This window comes from Eptesicus fuscus, chromosome 12, assembly GCF_027574615.1.
Source record: "Eptesicus fuscus isolate TK198812 chromosome 12, DD_ASM_mEF_20220401, whole genome shotgun sequence".
Lineage (NCBI taxonomy): Eukaryota > Metazoa > Chordata > Mammalia > Chiroptera > Vespertilionidae > Eptesicus > Eptesicus fuscus.
In genome coordinates, this window is record NC_072484.1 from 38,670,470 (window position 1) to 38,692,544 (window position 22,075).

Here is a 22,075-nt window from a genome sequence, read left to right on the forward strand (position 1 = left end):
GGTAGAGTACTAGATTTCAGTTTCAATTATCTTGCCATATCTCTGTCATATTAGAGGAGAGCAAACTTATTTTTCCAAATGTGCAAAATACCGTTTAATCCAAAAAGCGAATCTCTTAAAGAGGTGCAAAGTGATCATGCAAACTTTTTACTAGCTCCCCGGTGGGAACCTGGGAGTTCATGAAATGGCAGCAGGAGATGTTACCATGAGAAACAGTACCAGAGGCACCCAGAACCTATAGAAAATAAGACTCTAGCCCTAACCGGTTTGACTCAGTGGATACAGCGTCGGCCTGCGGACTGAAAGGTCCTAGGTTCGATTCCAGTCAAGGGCATGTACCTTGGTTGCGGGCAATTCCCCAGTAGGGAGTGTGCAGGAGGCAGTTGATTGATGTTTCTCTCTCATCGATGTTTCTAACTCTCTATCCCTCTCCCTTCCTCTCTGTAAAAAATCAATAAAATATATTAAAAAAAGAAAAAGAAAACAAGACTCTAATAACCAACTCCTTTGTGTGAGAAAGTTCTAATATCTAGGATACCTTTCAACCACAAATAAATAATCAGAGTATATATTCTTAATTCATGGGATTAAACATTTGAAGGACTTTTCACTGAAGTCAGATCTGGATTCTTTTGTTTGGATTTTAATTCTTAGGCAATGTTTCCTGGGAGACTTCCTAAACGTCTTAAGAACACCTACCTATTCCCCCCCTTCCGTTCCCAGAAATCTCATAGCTTCACTTCGACTTTGCCTACAACTTAAGGTAATTCCTTATTGGGCAATTCTTGGAGATTTTTCTCATGCTTATTTTCTCCAAATGACAAGATAAGTTTCAAGAGAATGTAAACATGATCTTAATGACCTTAATCTTGGCAGTACTGACTGGTCATGTGATCAACTAGGATGAAACTCCCATGATGTCCACCGAAATGGTTAAAATGAATGATTCTGTGATCTAGTTCGAGAGATGCAAATGGTTATCTGATTTCAGTTCATCTTTTTTTTTTTTTCTTAACTCATAAGTTCCATCTATTAAAACCGTTTCATTTCTCTCCTCTGTATCTCCGTCCTTCGCCCCCAATTTTCTACATAATTTTCATAGAGGGGAAACCATAACTGGATGCAGCCCAGCAAGCAGGTAGTTTGAGGGGTGGTTAACAGAGTCCCTCCCCTGACCCACGTACAGGTTAATCAGTAGGGAACCAAAGTTACCACATGCCTAGTGAGGAAGCACATCTGGCACAGAGATTATGGTGAAAGTTTGCAGTTACCTGTGAGCAGGAAAGACAACTGAACACTTGAGGTGCACTTTCAGACCCCTGCGCGCAGGCACACCTATGTGAGTGCACAGTCACGTCTGCCTTCCACACAGCTCCTGCAGCGAGTCCAGGAGGCCCAACACCAGGGATTTCTGCTTACCTAACTGCCCTTTATTTTTAAAATGCTCTTCTTCTTATCAAGTAACACATGCTTATTGCAAAATACTTGGAAAGGAAGTGGAAGGGTAAAGAAGCTTACCTAAACAAGTGAAATGTTTCTTCTCGGTCACTTTCTAAATACTAACCTTCTAAATGCCCATCACTTGGTACCTTGCATATCAAGGCTGTGACACGGGTTTTCCTTATTCTATGGATCAAGTCTAAGATCTACACCGGTACTTCTTTTTTAAAAATGTTTTTATTGATTTTAGAGAGAGGAAGGGGGAAGGGCATCCTTTAATATGGCAGAGCTTACACTTCAATTATTCTGTTTTGCTGCCATTCATAAAGCCTACACTTGTCTTGAGACGCAAGTGTCCCCAGGGCAAGAGCTGGGTGCAGAGGTCACTGCTACAGGATTGTAGTCTTACCATGTGCACTTAGATGCTTCCTAATAATAGATGATGACACAAATGGTATGAGTCTGTGAGACTCATTATGAAATCTAACACCTTTTGATACTGTTGAATATACATTTAGCATGTTGCTATCAAGTAATAAACATTTCATTGAATTCAACAAATGTCTTTTGAATGTCTACTTTATGCCTGGTTCTATCTAGGCATTTTTAGAAAAAAATTATAAAATATAGACATAACTATTACTTTCAAGGCTCTTATCTTAATGGTGGATTAATACAATTACGATCGGAGGCAAAGGAAGACGCATGTCCTAAGGGATGCAGGTCGTGCAGGACGTGAAAGGGCGGTGAAACCCTATCAGAGCCGACAACAGGGGCTGCTTCAAAAGGAAGGCGGCATCTGAGACAGGTGTCAAATGATGGTAGAATGTTGATGTAGACCACTTAAATTTATTTTTAAAAAACTGACATTTAACTTTAATTAAGTGGTATCTCCACTTTAAATGAAAGTCTCAGTTTTAAATTGAAAAGTGGCATTATTTTGATCTTATATACAAGGAGTTAAGGACTGCATATTAATGTTTTCATGTTGTCAGACTACACATTTCAGACAAAAAGCAGGTTTTTGTAAATCCCTTTATAAACCTCAATGGCTTTGCTACAAAGTGAACAACATAGGGCATTCGGACACAAATGGTACCTCACTGGATGTGTGTATTATTGGCCCAAATGATTCACTCTTATTTAGCTGCAATGAAGTCTTTCATCTCCCAATAATAGTTTCCATATGACCAGTGGCTCTGCTATAAAGAAGATCAAAAGCGAAAGAAAGGATTTAATAAAAGAAAATGACATTAAGAGTAGCATTAAATCAGAGGAAAATACCAATATCCAACTCTTTTTTTTTTTTTTTTTGGAATAAAGCTCCACAGAGTGCTAAGCAGCTTCCCCAATATGTCATGAGAAGGCATTTTACAAGCAGTAGGCATGTGCAAAACCCATCTGTGTATGCTGCAGAGTGGTAGAGATTAAGTTAGGGGGAAGTGAGGTATGGGGTGTGTGTGTGCGCGCAAAGAATGCCCCATTTAGAAGCAGGCTGGAGAACAGGTAACACACCGAACAGCTAGCTTCCCAGTTAAGAGTATAAGGAGATGTGTCAATGGCCGACGTCCACCCATTCCTGTCCTTCCCTGTTCTAGTTAAAGGAGACAGACTTTTTGATAATTCCGAGTTTCTCAGAGAATCATAACATTGCTCAACTTGAGTACATGAGTTCTGAGAAAGGAAGTTTTTTTTGGCAATGCACAGAGACTTGGTATGAAGAGCCAACTTCCCAAACAAATTTTCTTCTAGTTCTTAAAAAAAAATTACAATGTTAATCTCTATTCCCGACTGGATAAACAGCTGCTAATAACCTCCAGCTCCCAGGGGAGGAGGCTGTTTCCTTTCATCTTCAGACGGGTGGACATCTGACGTGCCCTGCACGTTAGTGATTCCACATGTTTCTTCCTTTGCCTCTTTCAAAACTGCTCCGGCACTGGTCTCACCAACTCAGGTTTCTTCTCTCCCTTTCGCTTAGCTGGCATCCACAAACTTGAAAAACACGCCGGGTTATGGAGGAGCACTTATTTGAAATTGTAGTTCTGTTAGCGTTGGTGTATTTCAAGAGGAAATTCAAAATCTTATAATATCTAAAGGAAGCTAAGGCCGAGACTTTTGCATGAAACCCTGTGAGGGAAATGACCATTTTGGTTTCTTTCATACTGAGCTAATTGTTTACTCAAGGGCTGGCTGTGTTCAAAGATACTCCACTTCTAATAGCCTCGCTAATGCGATTACTTTCTTAGATCTGTTTGTGCCCTAAATGAAGGAGCCAACTTCAACACTTTTCCTCCACACGGAAGTGCCCTGCAGAAGGTGACAGGGCCGGCCGGTCCCCAGGGCCTTGCTCACTTGTTCCTGAGCACCTGCTGCACTGGTGACCTCAGTTCTACACCTCAAGATTCAGACATTGCGCAAAACAGCTCTTTAAACAAAACCCAGCTGTTTCCCATCTCGACGACAGGGGGGAGAAATTTGGGCAGCATACAGAAACATTACCCAGAGAATACCCTTCTCCAATAACTTTCACACACTTTCAGCTCCAAAAGAGACCGTCCAACAGCAGAAGCTGGGGAGGAGGCAAGTGAGAAATTAAAATGTGGCAACTCAATACGTTGGTTTTGGACAATATGTCCAATTACCCGCTTGAAAATGAACATGGCTATTGTATCAGGACAATACTTCCCCAAAGATGTCACTGAATTAATATTGGACCGAGCTCGTGATTAAACTCAACTTTGGAGAGTTTAAGACAATTTATGGATATAAAGGAAGCTATAATTATGCACAACTGTAAATGTCAATTAGGTAGAACCCTTGCCTTTTAGAAATGTGGTTAGAGCGTTTTTGTTTGTTTGTTTGTTTGTTTGTTTTTTAGGTTTTCATTCCTAAAACTGCTTTGCCTAAAACTTCTTATTTTGAAACCATTTTACACTTCTGTTTTCTAAGCAATTAAGATACTTTTGACTTAAAAAATTTGCAGCCACAATAAAAGTTAAAATAACACAACGACCACAGGTTTTTAAAAAAATATAAAATGGCCACGGCCTAGTTTTGGCTTTCAAACAGTGCCAAGTTGCTCCAGTATTTTCTGTTTTGGTATGAATGACATAACTGAATTACTTCATGAGCTGCTACTTTAATTCCTAAGGGTGGAAAATTCCATGAGTTAATTTAATTTGGATGTAAAAAATATACATGAAAACTTGCTCTTCCTGTGGACTCTCATGTGAAATATCCGCGCCAGTTGTTGGAGCTGCTGTGCTCCGAGGAGGGGCCCGGCGCCCAGTGCAGCCGGGCTGGGTGCTGCAGGGCTGCTATGGTGGGGGGGGGGGGGGGCAATTTCTTACCTCCATCTGGCCGCGTAAGATCCTATATTTTCTGCGTTTTAAAAAATCATGTTCATCTATGGTTTGGTGGTGCCCTTTCTAGCCTGTAACAGTCAAAAACCTACAGACTCCAAGGTTCACCCTTTTCTGAATTGCTCCTTAGGTCACTTAGGAATTCCATTTTGCATTTCGGGTAAGGCACACACTGGAGTTATCACCCTCCCACTGTCAAGGGCCCGCAGGATCAGAGACGGGTATGTACCCCAAAGGATCTGAGGCGCCAAAGGAGTGAATGAGCACCTGTGTGTTTTCTAATATATGCACTATATATTCCTCCACTCTGAATCTTTCTTGAGAAAACAAGGGTTTAAATGCAAGGGTTGGCCTTTTCTAAATGATGGTTTAGCACTGTGTCCTTGTTCCCAATAAAAGTTCAATAAAAAATATTACGATGACTGAGCTATTAAAAGGGTCTACTTGCTTTTCCCTCTATTATTAAAGAAGAAAGCAAAGTACAAATATGATGAGATCATACAGTCTGTTTTAAATATGTTTTCATATTTTAAAAGTGGGGAAGACAACAAGTTGTTGTTTTTATTCAAAGCTCATGACACCAAAGTGCTAAATACATACTGTAGGGGAAAAATAAGAAAATGTCTTGTCCTAGACCAGTGGTCGGCAAACTGTGGCTCGCGAGCCACATTCGGCTCTTTGGACCCTTGAGTGTGGCTCTTCCACAAAATACCACAGCCTGGGCGAGTCTATTTTGAAGAAGTGGCGTTAGAAGAAGTTTAAGTTTAAAACATTTGGCTCTCAAATGAAATTTCAATCGTTGTACTGTTGATATTTGGCTCTGTTGACTAATGAGTTTGCCGACCACTGGCCTAGAAGATGGAGAAAGATTGTTCTTTGGGTATGATGGTCCAATGGGAACTGACTCTTGTTTGTAGGTCACAGGGCCTGGATTTTAGTAAAACAGGTGTGTGTGGGGGGTATATTCCTAATTTGGACCCACTGCTGTGAGATCTGGACATGCATCATGTCCCAACCACTTGTTTTAGGGGTTGCTAATGGAGTGTGAATGGTCACAGTGCTATGGCTTTATTCAAAAGCTTTTGACTTTTGTTTGCGTTAAAGCATACATATCAAATGGTGAGCTCAAGGATTCTGAAGCTATTGTAACTAATCAATAGTTAAGAGGATTTCTTTAAGTCAGAAAAAGACAAATACTGCATGTTCTCAGTTCTAACTAGAATCTAAAACAAAACAAAACAAAAACACAAATTCAAAGAAGTAAGACAGTTAGAATGGTGGTTGCTGGGGGCTAGGGCCAGGTGGAAGAAATGGGGAGATGTTGCTCGAAGGGTACAAACTTCCAGTTAGAAGATGAGTAAGTTCTGAGGATCTAATGTACAGTGTGCCAAGTTGTTCCAGTATTTTGTTTTGGTATGAATGACATAATTGAATTACTTATGTCATTCATATGGTATGAATGACATATCATGAATTACTTCATGATAACACACAAGAAAGTAATTATTGAGGAGATGGAGGCATCAACTACCTTTATCGTGGTAACATTTTGCAATATGTAGGTGTATCAAAGCAACACATTGTACACCTTAAACATACATATGTTAGATGTCAACAATATCTCAATAAAGGTGGGAAATTAAAAATAAAGTGAATTTCTTTAAGCCTTTTTTTCTCAGTTCTGTGTTTTTTTTTTTACATTAAAAAAATAAAGTACCACATAGATATCATTAAAAACTTTCAGTTGAAAGTGTTCATCTGCTCTCAGAAATATTTGATAGTTGTGGAGATTAGGAGAGATGGTAGAACACAAGTGCTAGGCAAATATCTTAATTAAAGAAGAAGAAACCACACAGTAGCTATAGAAAGATGACACTGATGACTAAGATCGTGGGTGAAAGCTATTTAAAAAAGAGTTCGAAGTGCCCTGAGATAGAGGCAATGACCTCGCAAACTCAGTTTGGTTCCACCAAGAACAAGTCTTTCTGAACAAATCTCACTTCCTCATTCATGGGAATGCTGAAGGCCTGTGTCTTGTGATAAAACTATGGACAAAATGAGGAAAGGTGGACTGCATGGGAGAAAAGTTAGGGGGAAATATTAAACCCAAAGAGCAGGGGGCGATGTGAGTGCAGAGTGTCTGTAGTGTTGAACCTCAGGCTTTCAGCTCTATGTCCTTCCCGGTCAACATTTTTATTCACGGCTTTGAGGTGGGCGTCAATGACACCCAGCACATTTAAATCTGCCAACAACAGAGCTGGCAGAATATGTGACTGAATGAGGACCTAAAGGAGACCTGGGGCTGCAAACAGACCGAAGGCTGAAATACAAAGGTGTTCTGTGAAGTTTGTCTGGCACAACAAAAAGTGCACGAGGATAGTTGAGAGGTGTGTGACTTCAGGATTTCAGCTGATTACAAGTTCAATATTTATCAGCAGGATGATAAAGTCATCAAAAATAGCTAATAGGATCTAGTTAGATATAATACACTGAATGGGTTTGGTGATAGGTCCATCATAGTCACCCTGGTAATTCCTTGAGCATTGTGTTCAGTTTGAAACTCAGCAAACTAAAAGGTCCTAGAAAAAGAAAAGCATCCTTTATACGCTGGAGAGAATGCACTGGAAAATCAGAGTCAAAAACTATTTTTAGGGTAAATATTTGAAAATATAAATGTCTGGCCCAGAGAAAAAATATTGAATAGATGTCTTCAAATAACTGAAAATTTTAAAAATATTTGTTAGATTGACTTAGGGTAACTCTAAGCAGAAAAATACAGACTTCAGAGAGAAGTAAATACGGGCTGGACTCAGAAAGAATTTTCTAACATTTGCTGGAATTGGCTCTGTGGTCACTTGGAGTTACTCAGCCTTGAAGGAAGGAGGCTGATAGACTTGCTGACTGCTTGACAGGGCATTTGTAGAGGGATGTGGATAGAGATGACTTCTAAAGTCTCTGAGATGCTATGGTAAAAACTGCTTAGAAATGAAGTATGTGCTAAAATAGACATGGAATTTTGTGGAAAATTAAAATCTGTGAAAACCTCAGAGAGAAGATGGTAAAGACCCTATGGGTCATACCTCTGTTGAAGAGGTCCACGTAGAAACAGAATTTCCTGACGTCTGCTACTCCCACAACCACATACCAGGAAATGCTCCCCAAGATATCACATCACTGCCCACTACCCTCTCTAATTGCCACGTATTATTAGCAAAGCTAAAGAGCAACATGTGGCAGGGAGCCAGGCGGCAAGTGAAGAGTTCTCTTGGGTTTCATGAGTTAAGTCTGAGGAACAGAGCCGTTTGTAATACCAGCCACAGTGTTGAAATTGCTATGGCATTAGGTTAGAGAGGAAGCTTGTTGCAGCAGCGCGGTATTTAGCACAAAGAGTGCTGGTCTCATAGCTGGCTTGTCTGGTTTTTAATCCTAGCTTGGCCATTAACTAGTGAGTACCCATGCTTGGGTCACTTCCCCTTTCTTGGCCTCAGTCTTCAGCAGTAAAATAAGGGCCATGAGCTAAAGGACCTCTGGGTACTTTTAGAATCTGGAATCCAATGGTCCTAAATCTTAAGAACTATGAGAGCAAAAGAACTATGAAATCTCAGTCATTTGTCCTGAGGCCCCACGTGGCAAAGGTTCCCCTATGTTTAATGTCAATGAAATAAATAGGTGCTTCTTGTCCTAATGAATGTTCTTCTGATAAATTCTTTCCAATCCAAAGTCAAACGAAAAATGGTATTGATGAGAGAGGAGCCGGGCAAATATTGGCTTATGTCAGAGCCTTCTGAAGTGTGCCAAACCCCGCTTGGGGTTCTGGGAAGGGGCCAAAGGGGATGCGATGGAGGACAGGTGCAGGTGCAAGCTCATTGGGCGCTTCCACTTCCAAGTCAACTAGAGCAGCTCGATCCTTACGAGATCACTTCTCCTCTACCAAGGGACAGGGTGATCCTTTCCCACAGATAACCGAGCTGGGTCCATCCTCCCTGGTGGAGCCCAGCGACACTGCTGCCGCACTTTGCTTTCACATATGTGTCCTTTCCTCCTCGCCTTGTGAACCCCTTGGGAGCAGAGACCACCTGTTAGCATAGAGCCTGGCGTTTGGTTACCATCTGATAAGTGGTTTTGAAATGAATAAGTGGACGTCAAGCAAAAAGGGTCCGGAAACCACATTAATATTGTATATTAATAGAATAGGAACTTTTTAGCTAAACGATCCTATAGTTGCTGACTCTACTGACAAGTAATTTGGAGCACCTACAGAGTCACATGAAGACATTTTTGATGTGGGTCTTGTTCTTAGTCAGTTAGAAGGCGGGACTAGGTCATCTGAAAGGCTTTCTTTCAGGTTTCGTCTGCGAACCTGAACACTGAATGATTAATGGAATTACATCTGGAAACTGCCACTTCAATAACTTAGAAAAAAATCTAATGACTTAATATCAGGTTAAGCATGGAGATATTGGAGGCACAGAGGAGATTAGATCTGAATAAGAGATTCTGACAGGGTTAGGGACAAATCCAGCTGTTCCCAAGTCCTCCCACATTCAGAGGTTTCTGCTTGGATTCCATCAGAAAAGTGAGTGGGTATGGTAGGAAAGTTAGGTTAAAATGTATTGCTTGAAGGACCCTCGTAAGGAGAGCTCACACCTCTTGCCACTTTGGATGGACATAATGATTTAGGAATAAGTGTTTGACAATATGGATTTCAATCTCAAATGCTACCGCATTGGAGGGAAAGTTCTTCACGTCCACATTTGGGCAGAGAGTTGCTCTGGGAACTTGGCCATGAGACACCTAGAAATTTCTTTCATCAATAAACATTTATCAAGATTTGAAGATTACGAGCTCTTACCACCTGAAATGAATTATTAGAAGGCATGTCTAGAGATGGTCTCTGGGGTGCACTCATGGTAGTAAAAAGGAGCATGGAAACTGGAGTCAGAGTGTCTGAGTTTAAATCTCGCTTTGGGACTTGAGGCGACTCAAATCTTCCGAGGCTCCAGCTGACTCACACCCAGAATGGACACCATCCTCCTCCTCACTGGGCTCTTGAGAAGACTGCCTTCCCTAACGTACATGATGCACCCAGCAGTGGGCTGGCAACTTGTCAAGCACTCAGAAAATATTAGTTGCTTTTCTTCCTTTCTGAGTGATAATTTGCTTACTGGGAAGAAAACAAAATGCAATACCTAGTACTCAAGGAATTTACAATATAGTTGTGAAGGCAAAGGTCATACCTACGAAAGATATATAGCTATACCTAACTGGGTAAGATAAATACCTAGCTGATGGTATGATCCATAGTGCTATGAGTGTAAAAAGAAAGTGACTATCACAGGACAAGGTAGCAAGCGAAGGCTTCCTGGAAGAGGCAGAATTTGAGCCAGATCTTTGAGAATGGTGGGATGAGATGGACAGAGAGGAGTGGGTAGAGCCGGCCTATCCAGACAGGAATAAGAGAAGTACATAGTAAGAATGTACAGGGCAAATTCTGGTAATATGCACAGACTGGTCTTGCTGGAAAAGTTTTTTACTTATTGAAATAACTAAACATAAGGCTTTTGGTAAATGGTAATGGGACTTTAAAAGCTGGGCTAGAAAACTGTCTTTATCTGGTAGATAATGGAAAGCTGGCGAAGGTCTTGGAGCAGGAGAGAGCACGGGCAAATCATAGCACCTAGAGAGCCCGCGAGTCTACACCATTCACTCTGGTGTTAGGAGCCAGGCTGCTGTGAAAAAGTCCCTTTCATTACGCTAATACTCAGTAAATCTCTGAAGACCCACTGCAGAACTCCGAGGAAAACATTTTATGAATCAAAAGCTAAGTACAATATGTTAGCAATTAAATGAGATAACATAATAGCCGATGCAGAACCCTGGCTTTTCCCCACCACGATTTCAAGCTGCTGCAGAAAGAAATGCTTCTATCGTCTTCCAAGTTATCAAGCCATTTCGTTTTTATTTTCGGAAGGCAGGGAGAGGAAACGAGAAGAGAGGGGAGGTCAAGAGGATGCAAGGCTGTCTGTTCTTTAATCACAAGGCACCATTGAGGAGAGCTAGAAAGGAGATTTGCTCAAAACCAAACCTGCCCCGGGCTGGTGTTAAGTTACTGCCACTTGCTTCCACTGCAGAGCAACAAATGAAGGTGTGCAGTTGGGAAGGAAAGTCCCCCAGGCCGCTCCGAGGTTTCCGGTGCATACCTCCCACTGCTACTTTATTTACTGCAGCTGGCCAGCGTTTATAGCCTGTTTCATGTATTAAAATTCAAATGTGGAAAACATTACCAGGATCCTCCTTGAATTTTTTTTGTTGTTGTTGAGGGGGATGGGTTTTTTTTTTCCCCCTCTTCCCCTTCAACTTCCTTTTTATGGTGGAATGCATCAAATGGTCAAAGGCTAACTTCAGACTGACTAAATTCAAAAACTATTTCCTTTGTTCTTAGGCTTTTGTTTGAAAATTTATACCAGTTTGCACAAGAAAATGACAATCCGGTCTCGTCCACACACGTGATGGAGTTCCAGGTGGAGGAGCCCGGATTGTGGGGGCTGCTAAGTATTTTTGAGAAAAAAAAAAAAGACCACACAGTGCCCCTTGGTTTAAAGGCCAGCAGGTTGTGGCCATGTCATGTCTCTGGAGTTGCTCTCCTGTCTGGGGGTCTGTGGTTGTCCTTGATGGAATTGGAAATGTCTTCAGAGGAGCGGGCAAGAACTTTTCCTCATCAGCAAAGCTAGCCGCTTTATTGCGTCTGCACAGTTTTTCAAAGTGAAAGACACTCCTGTGTGACACTGGCTGATTAGTTCCGCTTTTCTCTCCTTCCCATCCACCTGGGTCCATCCCACTTCCCGTCTCCAAAGATGATTCTAGTCTCTTCCGATCCCACCTCTGAGTCAGCCTCAAAGAGGAGGCAACTCAAAGGTCACACAGTTCCAAACAGCATCTATGTATAGTTTATTATTTTAAAGAATCACTTAACCTACATCTGGTATTTAAGAGCAAACTTTACATATTTGTGGGGAAAAAACAGCTCTGAAGCAATGCCCTGGGTGCATGTGGCATCCGTTTAACATATGCAAAACGAACACAGCTACAGAAATTAAACTATTTTTCTCTTGATTGAGAGCAGATATACAGAAATGGTTATAAGTCACAGATCTGGCTTTTAATAAAGCCAGATTTCTTAATTAAAAGCAGTATTGTTTAAACATTGTAGTTTAAAAAAAAAAGAGCTGTACAAACTGAAATCTCATATTATATGCATCCCAAGTGTATTTAACACATTACCTGAGGCCAAGCTAAATTAAAATCTAGATTTTCCTTTTGTTAACTCTTAGCAACTGCCATGAATAGACAAACAATTTCTACTCAATGATGAATTTTTGGGGTAGAGGTCAAGGAAAAGCGAAAAAGAAAAAAATGATTTAGCTTTGGCATTCAAAAATATCTTTCCACGTCTTAGAAGTGAGTTCATTGCTTCTATTTATAAACCAGTATTTTTGGTTTCAAATTGGTTGCAGGTTTCCATAACACACTCTCAGGATGGTCCTCTCCGTCTTTTACTAAGAGAAGTCGAAAGGACGCAGAAGAAGACGACTGAGCAAGCAAGGAGCCTCAGAATGACCTGCACTTATTTTGCATTTTCCTCTCGGAATCATCTTTAAACCAGAGACACTTTAAGGAATAACAGGAAAGCAACTTTTTAAGAGTCTATAAGGTACGAAACATGACAAAAAAGTGTTTACTGCTCAGGTAGGAGTTTGTAAGGAGTGCACTTACACAGAATCACTAATGGCATTAAATCCTCCACCCATTGGGACCTCATTAATTGTCATCACTTACTATTTTGTTAGGAAGATTCTCTGGATCTTCATAACCATCCCAAAAAGGGATGCACTCTCAAATCCTTACCAAAAGCAGTGGGCAGCATTGAAATCCCAACTGTAATGTGGACAAATCTCCTTAAGCCGCATTCAAATACAGACTTAGGAATAGGCAGTGGTAAAACTACTGTGCACTTTAATTACACAGTCCCAAACCAGATATTTAGACAGACAAACCCATCATATATTTCTACCTCCTATACTCAGAATTCAAAGGCACTTATTCGTTTCTTTAATAAAAAAAAATCAACCTATTCATATCTGAAATGCCAGCAATGCAACATGAACATAAGATGGTTGGGTCCTTTAGCCAAAGCCACCACGATGAAGAATTTAAAATTCCAGTGATGACCCGGCAATGCTCTCCTGGGTATGTGCTTCAGTAAAATGAAGACGTGCCCACACGAAAGCCCGTACACGAATGTTCATAGGAGCATTACTCATAACAGCCAGAATGGAAATAATTCAAATATCCATCACCCGACGAAGATAAATACAACGCACACAATGAAATATTGTTTGTCAACACAAGTGGATGACACTCTGGTATATGATAAAGCATGCATAAACCTGGAAAACACTGTGCTAAGCTGGAGAAGCCAGTCAGAAAAGATACCACATGTTGTATGATTCCATACATTTCACAGGAAAAACCTAGATTAGGCAAATCTATTGACAGAAAAATTATATCAGGATTGCCAAGGGCTGGAGGGGTTGGGGGGAGAATGGAGAGTGACTGCTAATGGCAATGGGGATTTCTTTTCATTTTGCTGGGGGCAAAGTGTTCTAAAATTAGACTGTGGCAATGGTTACATAACCCTGTGAATATACGAAAACACAGTGAAATAAAAGCCTTAAATGGGTGAATTGCATATTAAGTGATTATACCTCAATAAAGCTATTTTTAAAAAGGGAAAAAAAAAACAGCAATAGTGTTTATAATTGAGAATCTAATTTTATACAGTAACTACAGTCTACGAAGTTCATCACTTACCATGAGTGAATGTCTGTTGGCTGAAAGAAGACCGGTTCCATACCCTGAGCCCAGACCACCCATTGCTCCATTATGAGAAGGTCCAATGATCCCATGCATGTCCCCGTGACTGCCAGGCATAGCGGTGGATGGGCCCACTGCATGATTTCGGAGAACATGAATAGCATCATCCAGTCTTTCTAAACGATCTTCAATCCGGCTTTGCTGTTGGTTAATAAATGATGTGAAATTTGATTTAGTTTAAAATGCGTGATTATGTTACGTAAGTAAAACTTGAGTTCACACACACCCCACTTTGAGTTTCTAAATGTTTCCAATGAAGTTTATTTCCTTAAAATAATAATAAGAATAGCATCCTTCCTAGACAACTGGTGACAAATGTTAATGTTATAATCACAGTGTTATTTTTCATGAACAAAGTAAATTCAGTAATTCTTCCAGGACATTTGGATGTACACATGCTATACTATATTGCATTAGCTTGAAAGAGAATTTAGATTTACTTTAGAAAAGAAAAACATTTATTGAATTTAAGAAACATTCTGACAGGCATTGGTGAAAAGATTTTTAAAAATTAGCAATGAAAAGGTGACCTATTTATAGCTCCCCAATTAAATTATCTTCCTTGAAGGTATATTCCTTGGTTTCCTCTGCGACATATGATACAGTGCTAACTATCAAGTCAGGGATGGGTAAATACAAACAGACAGTAATTTCTTTAGTACTATTGATTTTCACCTGTGTTTCTTGCTATCTCTTTTCATCAGTGTGTACGTATGTGCATGCGTGTGTACAAGTGTGTGTGTGTGTGTGTGTGTGTGTGTGTACAGAGGGGAGTGGGACTCAAAGTAATCACAGAAAAAATTTACAAAAATTCTGTTAACCAACAGGGTATGAGATTTCACAACTGAAGAATCACAAAGAACTGAATTAATGTTTACCAGAGCTTCTAAATGATTTCAAAGTCCTAACTATAGTATAGAATTCACTCCCTTATACAAGTATATGATTAAAAAACAATTTAACTTTTTTTCTCTTCCCAGCCATTAGGATCCAACTTGTCTGCAACTAGATAATGTCTGTACTGTGGTTTTTGGTGAAGAACATGGACATGTAGTTGTATATTCATTCTCTCCAGTGTGATAAATTATGATATCAAATACACATCTGCATAGGACTCTCCAGTGTATACTTTAACATCTAACATCCCACTGGGCCCTCATTCTACATGAGTGAGGCAAGCACGGGAGACAATATTACCCCTTCCACATAGACGTGCGAATGGGGCTCAAAAAAATTAAATGAATTAATTAATCAGTGTCACAGTACCAGGAAATGATAAAGTCGGGGTTCAAATCTAAGTCTTTTGACTTCAAACCTAATGTCCTTTTGTACTACAACATGCTTCAATCCGCTCTGCTTTGCAGTGAGCTGTGCAAACAGATGTACCAGCTTTACTGTATGAGAAGAACCATTTCTAATTATTCCACCCTGACAGGAAGAATGTGTGTCTAATACACTTAGTCTATGGTGCAGAGCATTCTGGTTAGGTGGCCTTTGGTGTTACAGGACCTCCCCTAAATTACTAGCATGGCTACTAATATGACCTTGCAAAAGTTGTTAACTTCTTTGAGTCTACGCTTCTTAATTTTAAAAATAGGAATGCAGACATATATACACTTCCAAGTGTAAATGTAAGCATGAAAAGGAAGAATACATGTGCCTACCATCCTTCCTGGCTCACAGCTTCCTGGAGGAGAGAGCAGTTTCTGCGTGCGAATCCCCTCTTGAGTGTTGAGAATTTAAAGGAACTAAAGCTGTAGTTCACAACTTTAAACCCAGTCTTTACAGTTTTATAGTTGGACAAAGCCCAGTTTTGATAGATGGGTCCCAGAGAATAAGTGATGGAGGTAAACACTGGCTGCAGATTAGTGGGGCTGGGTAGGTAGTGCATATGCCGTCTCGCTCTGTGGTTGCGTTTACCGGCTAAAATGCAGAGTTGGATGATTCATACACTTCAGCAGGGAGAGAACAAGGGGGAAATATACCTCTGTATTTTTAATTTTAGATTTTCCTTAATTTAAATAGTAAGCCAGAAGAGAAGGAAACCCTGAACCGCTGACAAGACAACGTTAAATGAGATAGATAGAGACATGTATGCCTTCTTCCATGTCACCTCAACAAAGGGAAACAACGCGGAAAGACTGAAGAGCTCCCTGCTGCTACCCCTCCCCATTTGGTTCATACACAGCCTGCATACTGCACTGAGTGGTGGTGTTTCACGCATATTTCCAGTCCCATCGCTGAGACCTGAGAAAGCCTAGAGAGTCAGACACTGACTCCTCACCTACTTATAAAATTAACCCCATGCAAATGTTCAGCCTTTACCTACTGGAAGAGCAGACATGTACTGATATTACTAGGTATCTATGAGAACCAAAGTGAACAAGGAAGTAGGAGTAGGCTTCTGATTCCAAGATCAAGAGGAAAATGCCTATAAACGTGTTATTCTGGGAAGCAGAGCAGAGACACATAGGATCTACAAGTGTTGCAGTACACAGCTTAGCCGGGACTTCAGCAGCTCATCTCAGAGAATTAATTTAATCACCGGCAGGGATCTTTCCCCAGATGGGAAGGGGCCACTATCCTTCCAGGATTTTTAATCTTCTATCTGGTCCTAGATCTTTAGAGCCCTGGGCTTACCCGGCTGCAGTATCTGGGTTACAATCTCCAAACAGGAACAAACACAGTCTAATCTTGGAGTGAACTAGAGGCAAAAAGAGAAACAAGCTCTGAAAGTGGCTGGAGCAGAGATGAGCAGAGGACTTACCAAGGAGTGCAAGGGTCCTTCATAGTTAGGAGATGATGAGGCCTGCCCTCCATTTCTAGACCAAACAGCTGTGCCTGCTGATAGGAACAAGGGAATTACAATGTGATCGACATCACGGTAAAAACAATCCCACCAACACTTTAAACAGTTCTCTTAGCAACAGCAATGCTGATTTCCACATGGACCCTAAGGTGAACTTCCCACCCAAAAATTCTGGGGCACGGAAAACATCTTAAATGTAAAACATGGAGACGTTACATAGACTCAGAATTCTCTCAAGCTTCCTAAAAGGAGGACTTTTAGCTAGGGAAATGATCCTTTGAAGAAAACTGTTACTACATAGTCAAGGTCCTTTTAAGAGTGCAAGGGGCGGGGGCGGGGGGGGGGAGGGGCAGGGGCTTTGTTATGCCTCCATGCAAGGCCAGTTTGTTAAACCAAAATTCTGTCACCAATGAAAAACAGCTTTGTGACTTGGTTTTAAAATGATCCTTGAGAAGCAATAAGCCTTCAGAAACTTTTTAAGGAAATAAGATTAGTTGGCAGGGATCCACAGAACCCAAAATTTAAAAGCTCAACATAACAACAGTAATAAGTAAGTAGTTTCTTCTGAAGAAAATAATTTTTTTTTATGATTCGCTAAGCTTGCAGGTAAAGAAAGATGCCTGATATAATAAATATTACATGTCTAACATCCTCCTTTTAAATTTAAAATAATATGCACTCGGAATAGAAGATAAATAATTCAAGTAAAGAAAATAAAATCTATGATTTCACTGAAATCTCACGCCCGACACAGTTAGCACTTTAAATATTCATTCTCCTGTCATTCCTGGGTGTGCATGTGTGTGTATGTTGATGCTAAATGAAAATAGAATATTTTGTCCAATTACTTTCAGTGACAGAATCTGGACAGAGCTCTCAGTGTGAAAACGGCAACCTGCCCCAGGTCGACATCCTCATGAGGCCCTTCCCTGCTGCCAGGCGGTCTTCCAGGGTGGCTTACCAGGGCCTCGCAATGGCCTTACGTCTGGCCTTTCCCTGAGAGCACCCTGCTCAGGTTCAGAGTAGTTGGGGCATTTTCTGGCATGATTTGTGCACCACAACTTTCGGCCCCCCATTAACCTGGAGTGCAGGGGCAGAATTGCGAGCACCCGGATCTTTGCTCTCCGGTATTGCTACAGACTTAACCTTAAGCATTAGACTAAGATAGTGGTTCTCAAGCTTTATCAGACTCTAGAATTTCCCCCCAAATTATAAAATAGACCACATTAGAGCTGTTTTGCTTGAAACGGGGCACATGGGGTTCTTTGTCCCGGCTCAGACCCCTCCTCACGGGCCTCATGGGATGCTGCCCTGTATAAGGAGGCTGGTGGTCACTTTCCAGAGCTGAACAACATGGTACGCGCCGCACAATGCTGAGCTCCCTGGCCTTTTCTATCATGGGGAATGCCTCACTGCTGCTGCGGCATCCCCTTAATATCATCTCTGATTCTTCCCCGTTTCAACTCTGTCTCTGTGGGCATTTGGACTTAAATGTCCAGCTACTCCTCTCTATTCTGTGACCGCCCCTCCCCCTTCCCCCCCATGTCAATGGAGGCTTGGGAAGGCTGACATCAAACCCCGCCTAAGCCAAGGCCATCACCTCCGGAAGCTTGGGGTGATCTGAAACCAGGGAGCCAGGTTGTGGCGGGCCCTGTGAGTGCTGCTATAGGGATGGAGGAGGCAGCATTTCGGCAAGTGGCTCGCTATAAATTACAGAAAGGTCAGGTTTCAATGAGGTACAGATGTGACTTAGTTTTGTGTCAGAAGCCACCTGCCCTCTTTCCAGAGTGCGGAGATAGGCACCAGGCAGGGCCTTCTGGAAGCATTTACATTGGAAGGGCAATGAGCCTTTCAGATGGACCTCTGCTTTACTAACATAATGTAAGAACTTATATTTTATTACCTGGAGCCACAGTTCATGTAATTTGTTATTTTTAAAGGCAAACACCCCCTTTTGCTCCACACACTTCACAATTTATTTACAAGATTATGGTTTCCTCAAACATTCCAATTACAAGGACTTCAAAGAGGGAATGTGGAAAGTCTAAAATTTCTGTCGGAAAAGATCCTCTTGAATAATCTGTATTTGATGACTGTACAATCATGTTCAAGGCTATATGTACTACCTGGTCTCGTTTGAGATGTTTTATTAGAACATGCTATTCTGTGGCGTATCTTCTAAAGAGCCAGGAAAATTTTCAGAAATAAGTTTCCCATATGCCTGTACATTTTAAAAAAATATCTAATTTTTAAGAGAAGTTTGGGTGTCAACGACTGTGCCTTCGCGGGGCAGGCTGTCTCTCCCACTCCTTTCTGTCTGTTAGGAAATGGGGTTTGAGCCTGTGGAGGGAGGGCGTTTCCCCTCCGAGTGCCGGGAGCCCAGGGGCCAGTCCCTCACCAGCTGGCACTGGGAGGCATGGGAGCAAGGACAGTACCTGAGAGAGAAGGCGGAGAGCCCACAGGAGTTGAAGGGTTGGATGAAAAGCTGTTGTTAGTGTGATCTGGAGAATAGATCTTAAAACAACGGGGAGAAAAGAAAACAAATCCTCATTATTAGGAACAAACAACCATTTTGTCAATTGCGAAAAGTATCCATGCAATTCATTAAAAAATTACAACTTACAAAATACATTTAGCGATCTACTGCAGTAACAATACGTAACCACTTTAATTTTTCAAAATCAGAATTACTGAGTCATATAGGATATCAGAAAAGACCTGGACTGGAGGTCAGCAAACTACTTCTTTAGTCCTCTTCCTCCCACTGCCTCCCGTGGCTGCTTGGCTGTGAGCAAGCCACAGAGATACACAAAGCCCACCCCCACTCCACAAACAGGCCAGACCAAGTCATCCCTAAGATTGCTGTCCAACTCCCTCTTCACCATGAGTAAGGCATTTGATTCCAAGACATAAGAATGCCTAGATTAAATAAAAACGTTTACTTGGTAACAATGTTAAGAGAAATCCAACATATTTTACGCTCCTGATGGTACGGAAAAACCAACTGAAGAGATAAAATGTAAGAGCACCAAATCTCCATTTACATTTGCAAATGACCATACGTAGCTTTTGAAGACAACATCAGGCACCCTCCCCTCCCGCGCACAAGTAAGGTGTGTCACTGTCACTAGTGAACGTGCAGGACACCTTCCAGTCCAGCCTCTTGGCAGTGGGCAGGTAAGGCAGAGAAGCCGAGTCCCCAGGTGCCAAATGTGTGACCGTTTCCCCTAGACCAGTGACGGGCAACCTTTTGAGCTTGGTGTGTCAAACTTCGCCAAAAAACTGAGCATAACTCGGATAGTGTGTCACTTTGAGGAAAAAACTAATTCCAAGACTCTAGTCGCAAATGTTTCATCCCCAGGAGCAGCAAATGTTTCATCCTCGGCATGCGGCCGCGTGTCATCAGAAATGGCTATGCGTGTCAGTGCTGACACGCGTGTCATAGGTTCGCCATCACTGCCCTAGACCTCAGTTGAAATGCCTTTTCTGTATATCTAAAAGTATTTTAGAATTGCCCCTTGCAAAGTCAGTCTTAGATGATCAAGGAGGGCCTATATGACTTTACAGAAAAATAAGAAATCCAGATAGAAAATCTATACACCTAAGGGCTCTGAGAATATCCGAGAACCTTAACCAAGTACCACTGAGCAGCACTGAGGAGACAAGATGGAAGAGACCAGCCAGCCAGGGAAGCTGCAGAGCTCTCCCTTCAAATTTTCCAGTGATCATTATGCAAGAAAGTGAGCATTTCCCAAATCAAAGCTATTTGCCATTCACTGTATAAAATTCCACATGTCCACTTCTGATTAAAGTTCAGGCCTCCACAATGCTACGTATGAAGTCCAAAGTCAATATTGCCTCACCGAAGCAAGTGCTTTCCCCAGAGCATCTCCAGTCTGGGAGCTGCCTGCTGCTCCGCTTCCTCTATTTGCTGCAAAAACAAAAGGCAGAATATGAAAAACCAGGCAGTGAGACGTCTAACAATTTTCTATTCCTGGTCCATTTACTTACAATTTAATTGCGTTTTTAATGCTAATTATGACACATTAATTTTTAATTAGCATTAATTTGTTTGCTGAGGTAGATGTCAAATATATTCATGTTACATTTTCTACAGATAAAATATAAACCTGACACCTTGGTTTAAAGATATAGTCTTTTAGTTGCTATAACCTTCAGGCTTGTTACCTAGGTGTGTGTAGTGGTGAATGCTAGTTCATTGCTAAGAAATAGACAGTACTTTCAGGTGTCCTAAGTCCTCAAAGTTTGGCTTTTCTTTATATTTTAGACAGTCAACTGAATTCTCCTCAGGCATAATTTACATCTCCTTTGAAATAAAGAGAGGTACTCCTCTCAGAGTTCCACAGTAAACAAAGTCAAACAAAAAAATCGATAACAGGCCTAGGAGAGAAAATATTTTTAGTATTTGAAATAACATGTATTCTCCACACATTTAAGTGAAATTTTAAAAATCTGAACTGTTGTGCTACTAGAAGTCAGCATGGCCTCAGCTTCTGGAGATAAAATCAGTCTACATAATCATGAAGCTATCGCTCCATCTTAAACACTGGTATTTTTATCTACAAAATAGATGAACAAAGAGTGCTATTAATAAAAAGACAGAGGTGCTAGTGCATAATTCAAAGCCAGCTCTATTCAGCAAGTGACTTTGAAGGCAATTTGCCTTTACACAATGGGACAGCCAGTGTTCCTCAGAGGTCTTCAGTCTCAGCACAACGCCTACGTGTGCTATGCTACAGTCATCAGGGCCTTGACATCAGCAAATTGATGTAGTATTTAAATAAAACCTATTAAACTCCAGCGGAAGATATTTTTCAATACGTGGTGAAATAAGAAAACTGATTAATCCAAGCAAAACTTTATTACACAAATATATATATATATATTAATTTGCAGCCCTATCCTTGACCCAAGAAAGCAGCTTTTTGGCAATGTGTCTCCATGTCCAGTCTGTGAAGTGGAGTAGAGCTCAGACCCCAGGGGTCAGCTTCTCCCCTTCTCCAGGTTATAATTTCACGCTCTTGACCTCTGCTTAGCACAGTTGAATTCTGCTGGCTATTTTTACATATTCACATGTTGGGTATGTCAGTTAGTGGTCTTTTGATGTGTGTTTTATTTGATTAACAAAACCCACCCCCATATTCATGTGTTATTACTCAACTTGAAAGAACACTGAAAGATGGTAAAACGAACACAATCACCTTTGGACAAGACATTCGTTTTCATTCCACAGACTCATATGGAAACTGTATCATTTAAAAAGTTGCTGACATTGTCCTAGAAGAAGTGAAGCTGTAATCTGTAATTTCCAAAGGTAATTAAAAGGCTCGTCTCTGATCGGCTATTAGGACTAAGGATTTTAAGTGGAAGCAATCTTTGAAATGGGGGTCTGACATCATGCTGAGCCAGTGGAAGGAACTCATAGATATCAAGAGTATTAAAAATTCTTAGTATAGCCCTGACCGGTTTGGCTCAGTGGATAGAGAGTCGGCCTGCGGACTCAAGGGTC

At 41.1% G+C, this 22,075-nt stretch overlaps 1 protein-coding gene across 16 annotated transcripts in view; it reads right to left on the bottom strand.

Annotated features, from left to right (window-relative positions):
- TCF4 (transcription factor 4) overlaps nucleotides 1-22,075 on the bottom strand; it is a 335,268-nt gene that overhangs the window by 13,295 nt on the left and 299,898 nt on the right. For 11 of the 16 annotated variants that reach the window (XM_054724480.1, XM_054724478.1, XM_054724475.1 and 8 more), the window contains 4 exons: nucleotides 20,409-20,476; nucleotides 18,981-19,059; nucleotides 16,504-16,580; nucleotides 13,674-13,877 (listed from right to left, as the gene is read on the bottom strand). In XM_054724480.1, coding sequence (XP_054580455.1) covers nucleotides 13,674-13,877; nucleotides 16,504-16,580; nucleotides 18,981-19,059; nucleotides 20,409-20,476 — 428 coding nt within the window. The remainder of the gene's footprint in view (nucleotides 1-13,673; nucleotides 13,878-16,503; nucleotides 16,581-18,980; nucleotides 19,060-20,408; nucleotides 20,477-22,075) is intronic. The other 5 variants (XM_054724485.1, XM_054724479.1, XM_054724476.1 and 2 more) reach the window with 1 other exon arrangement.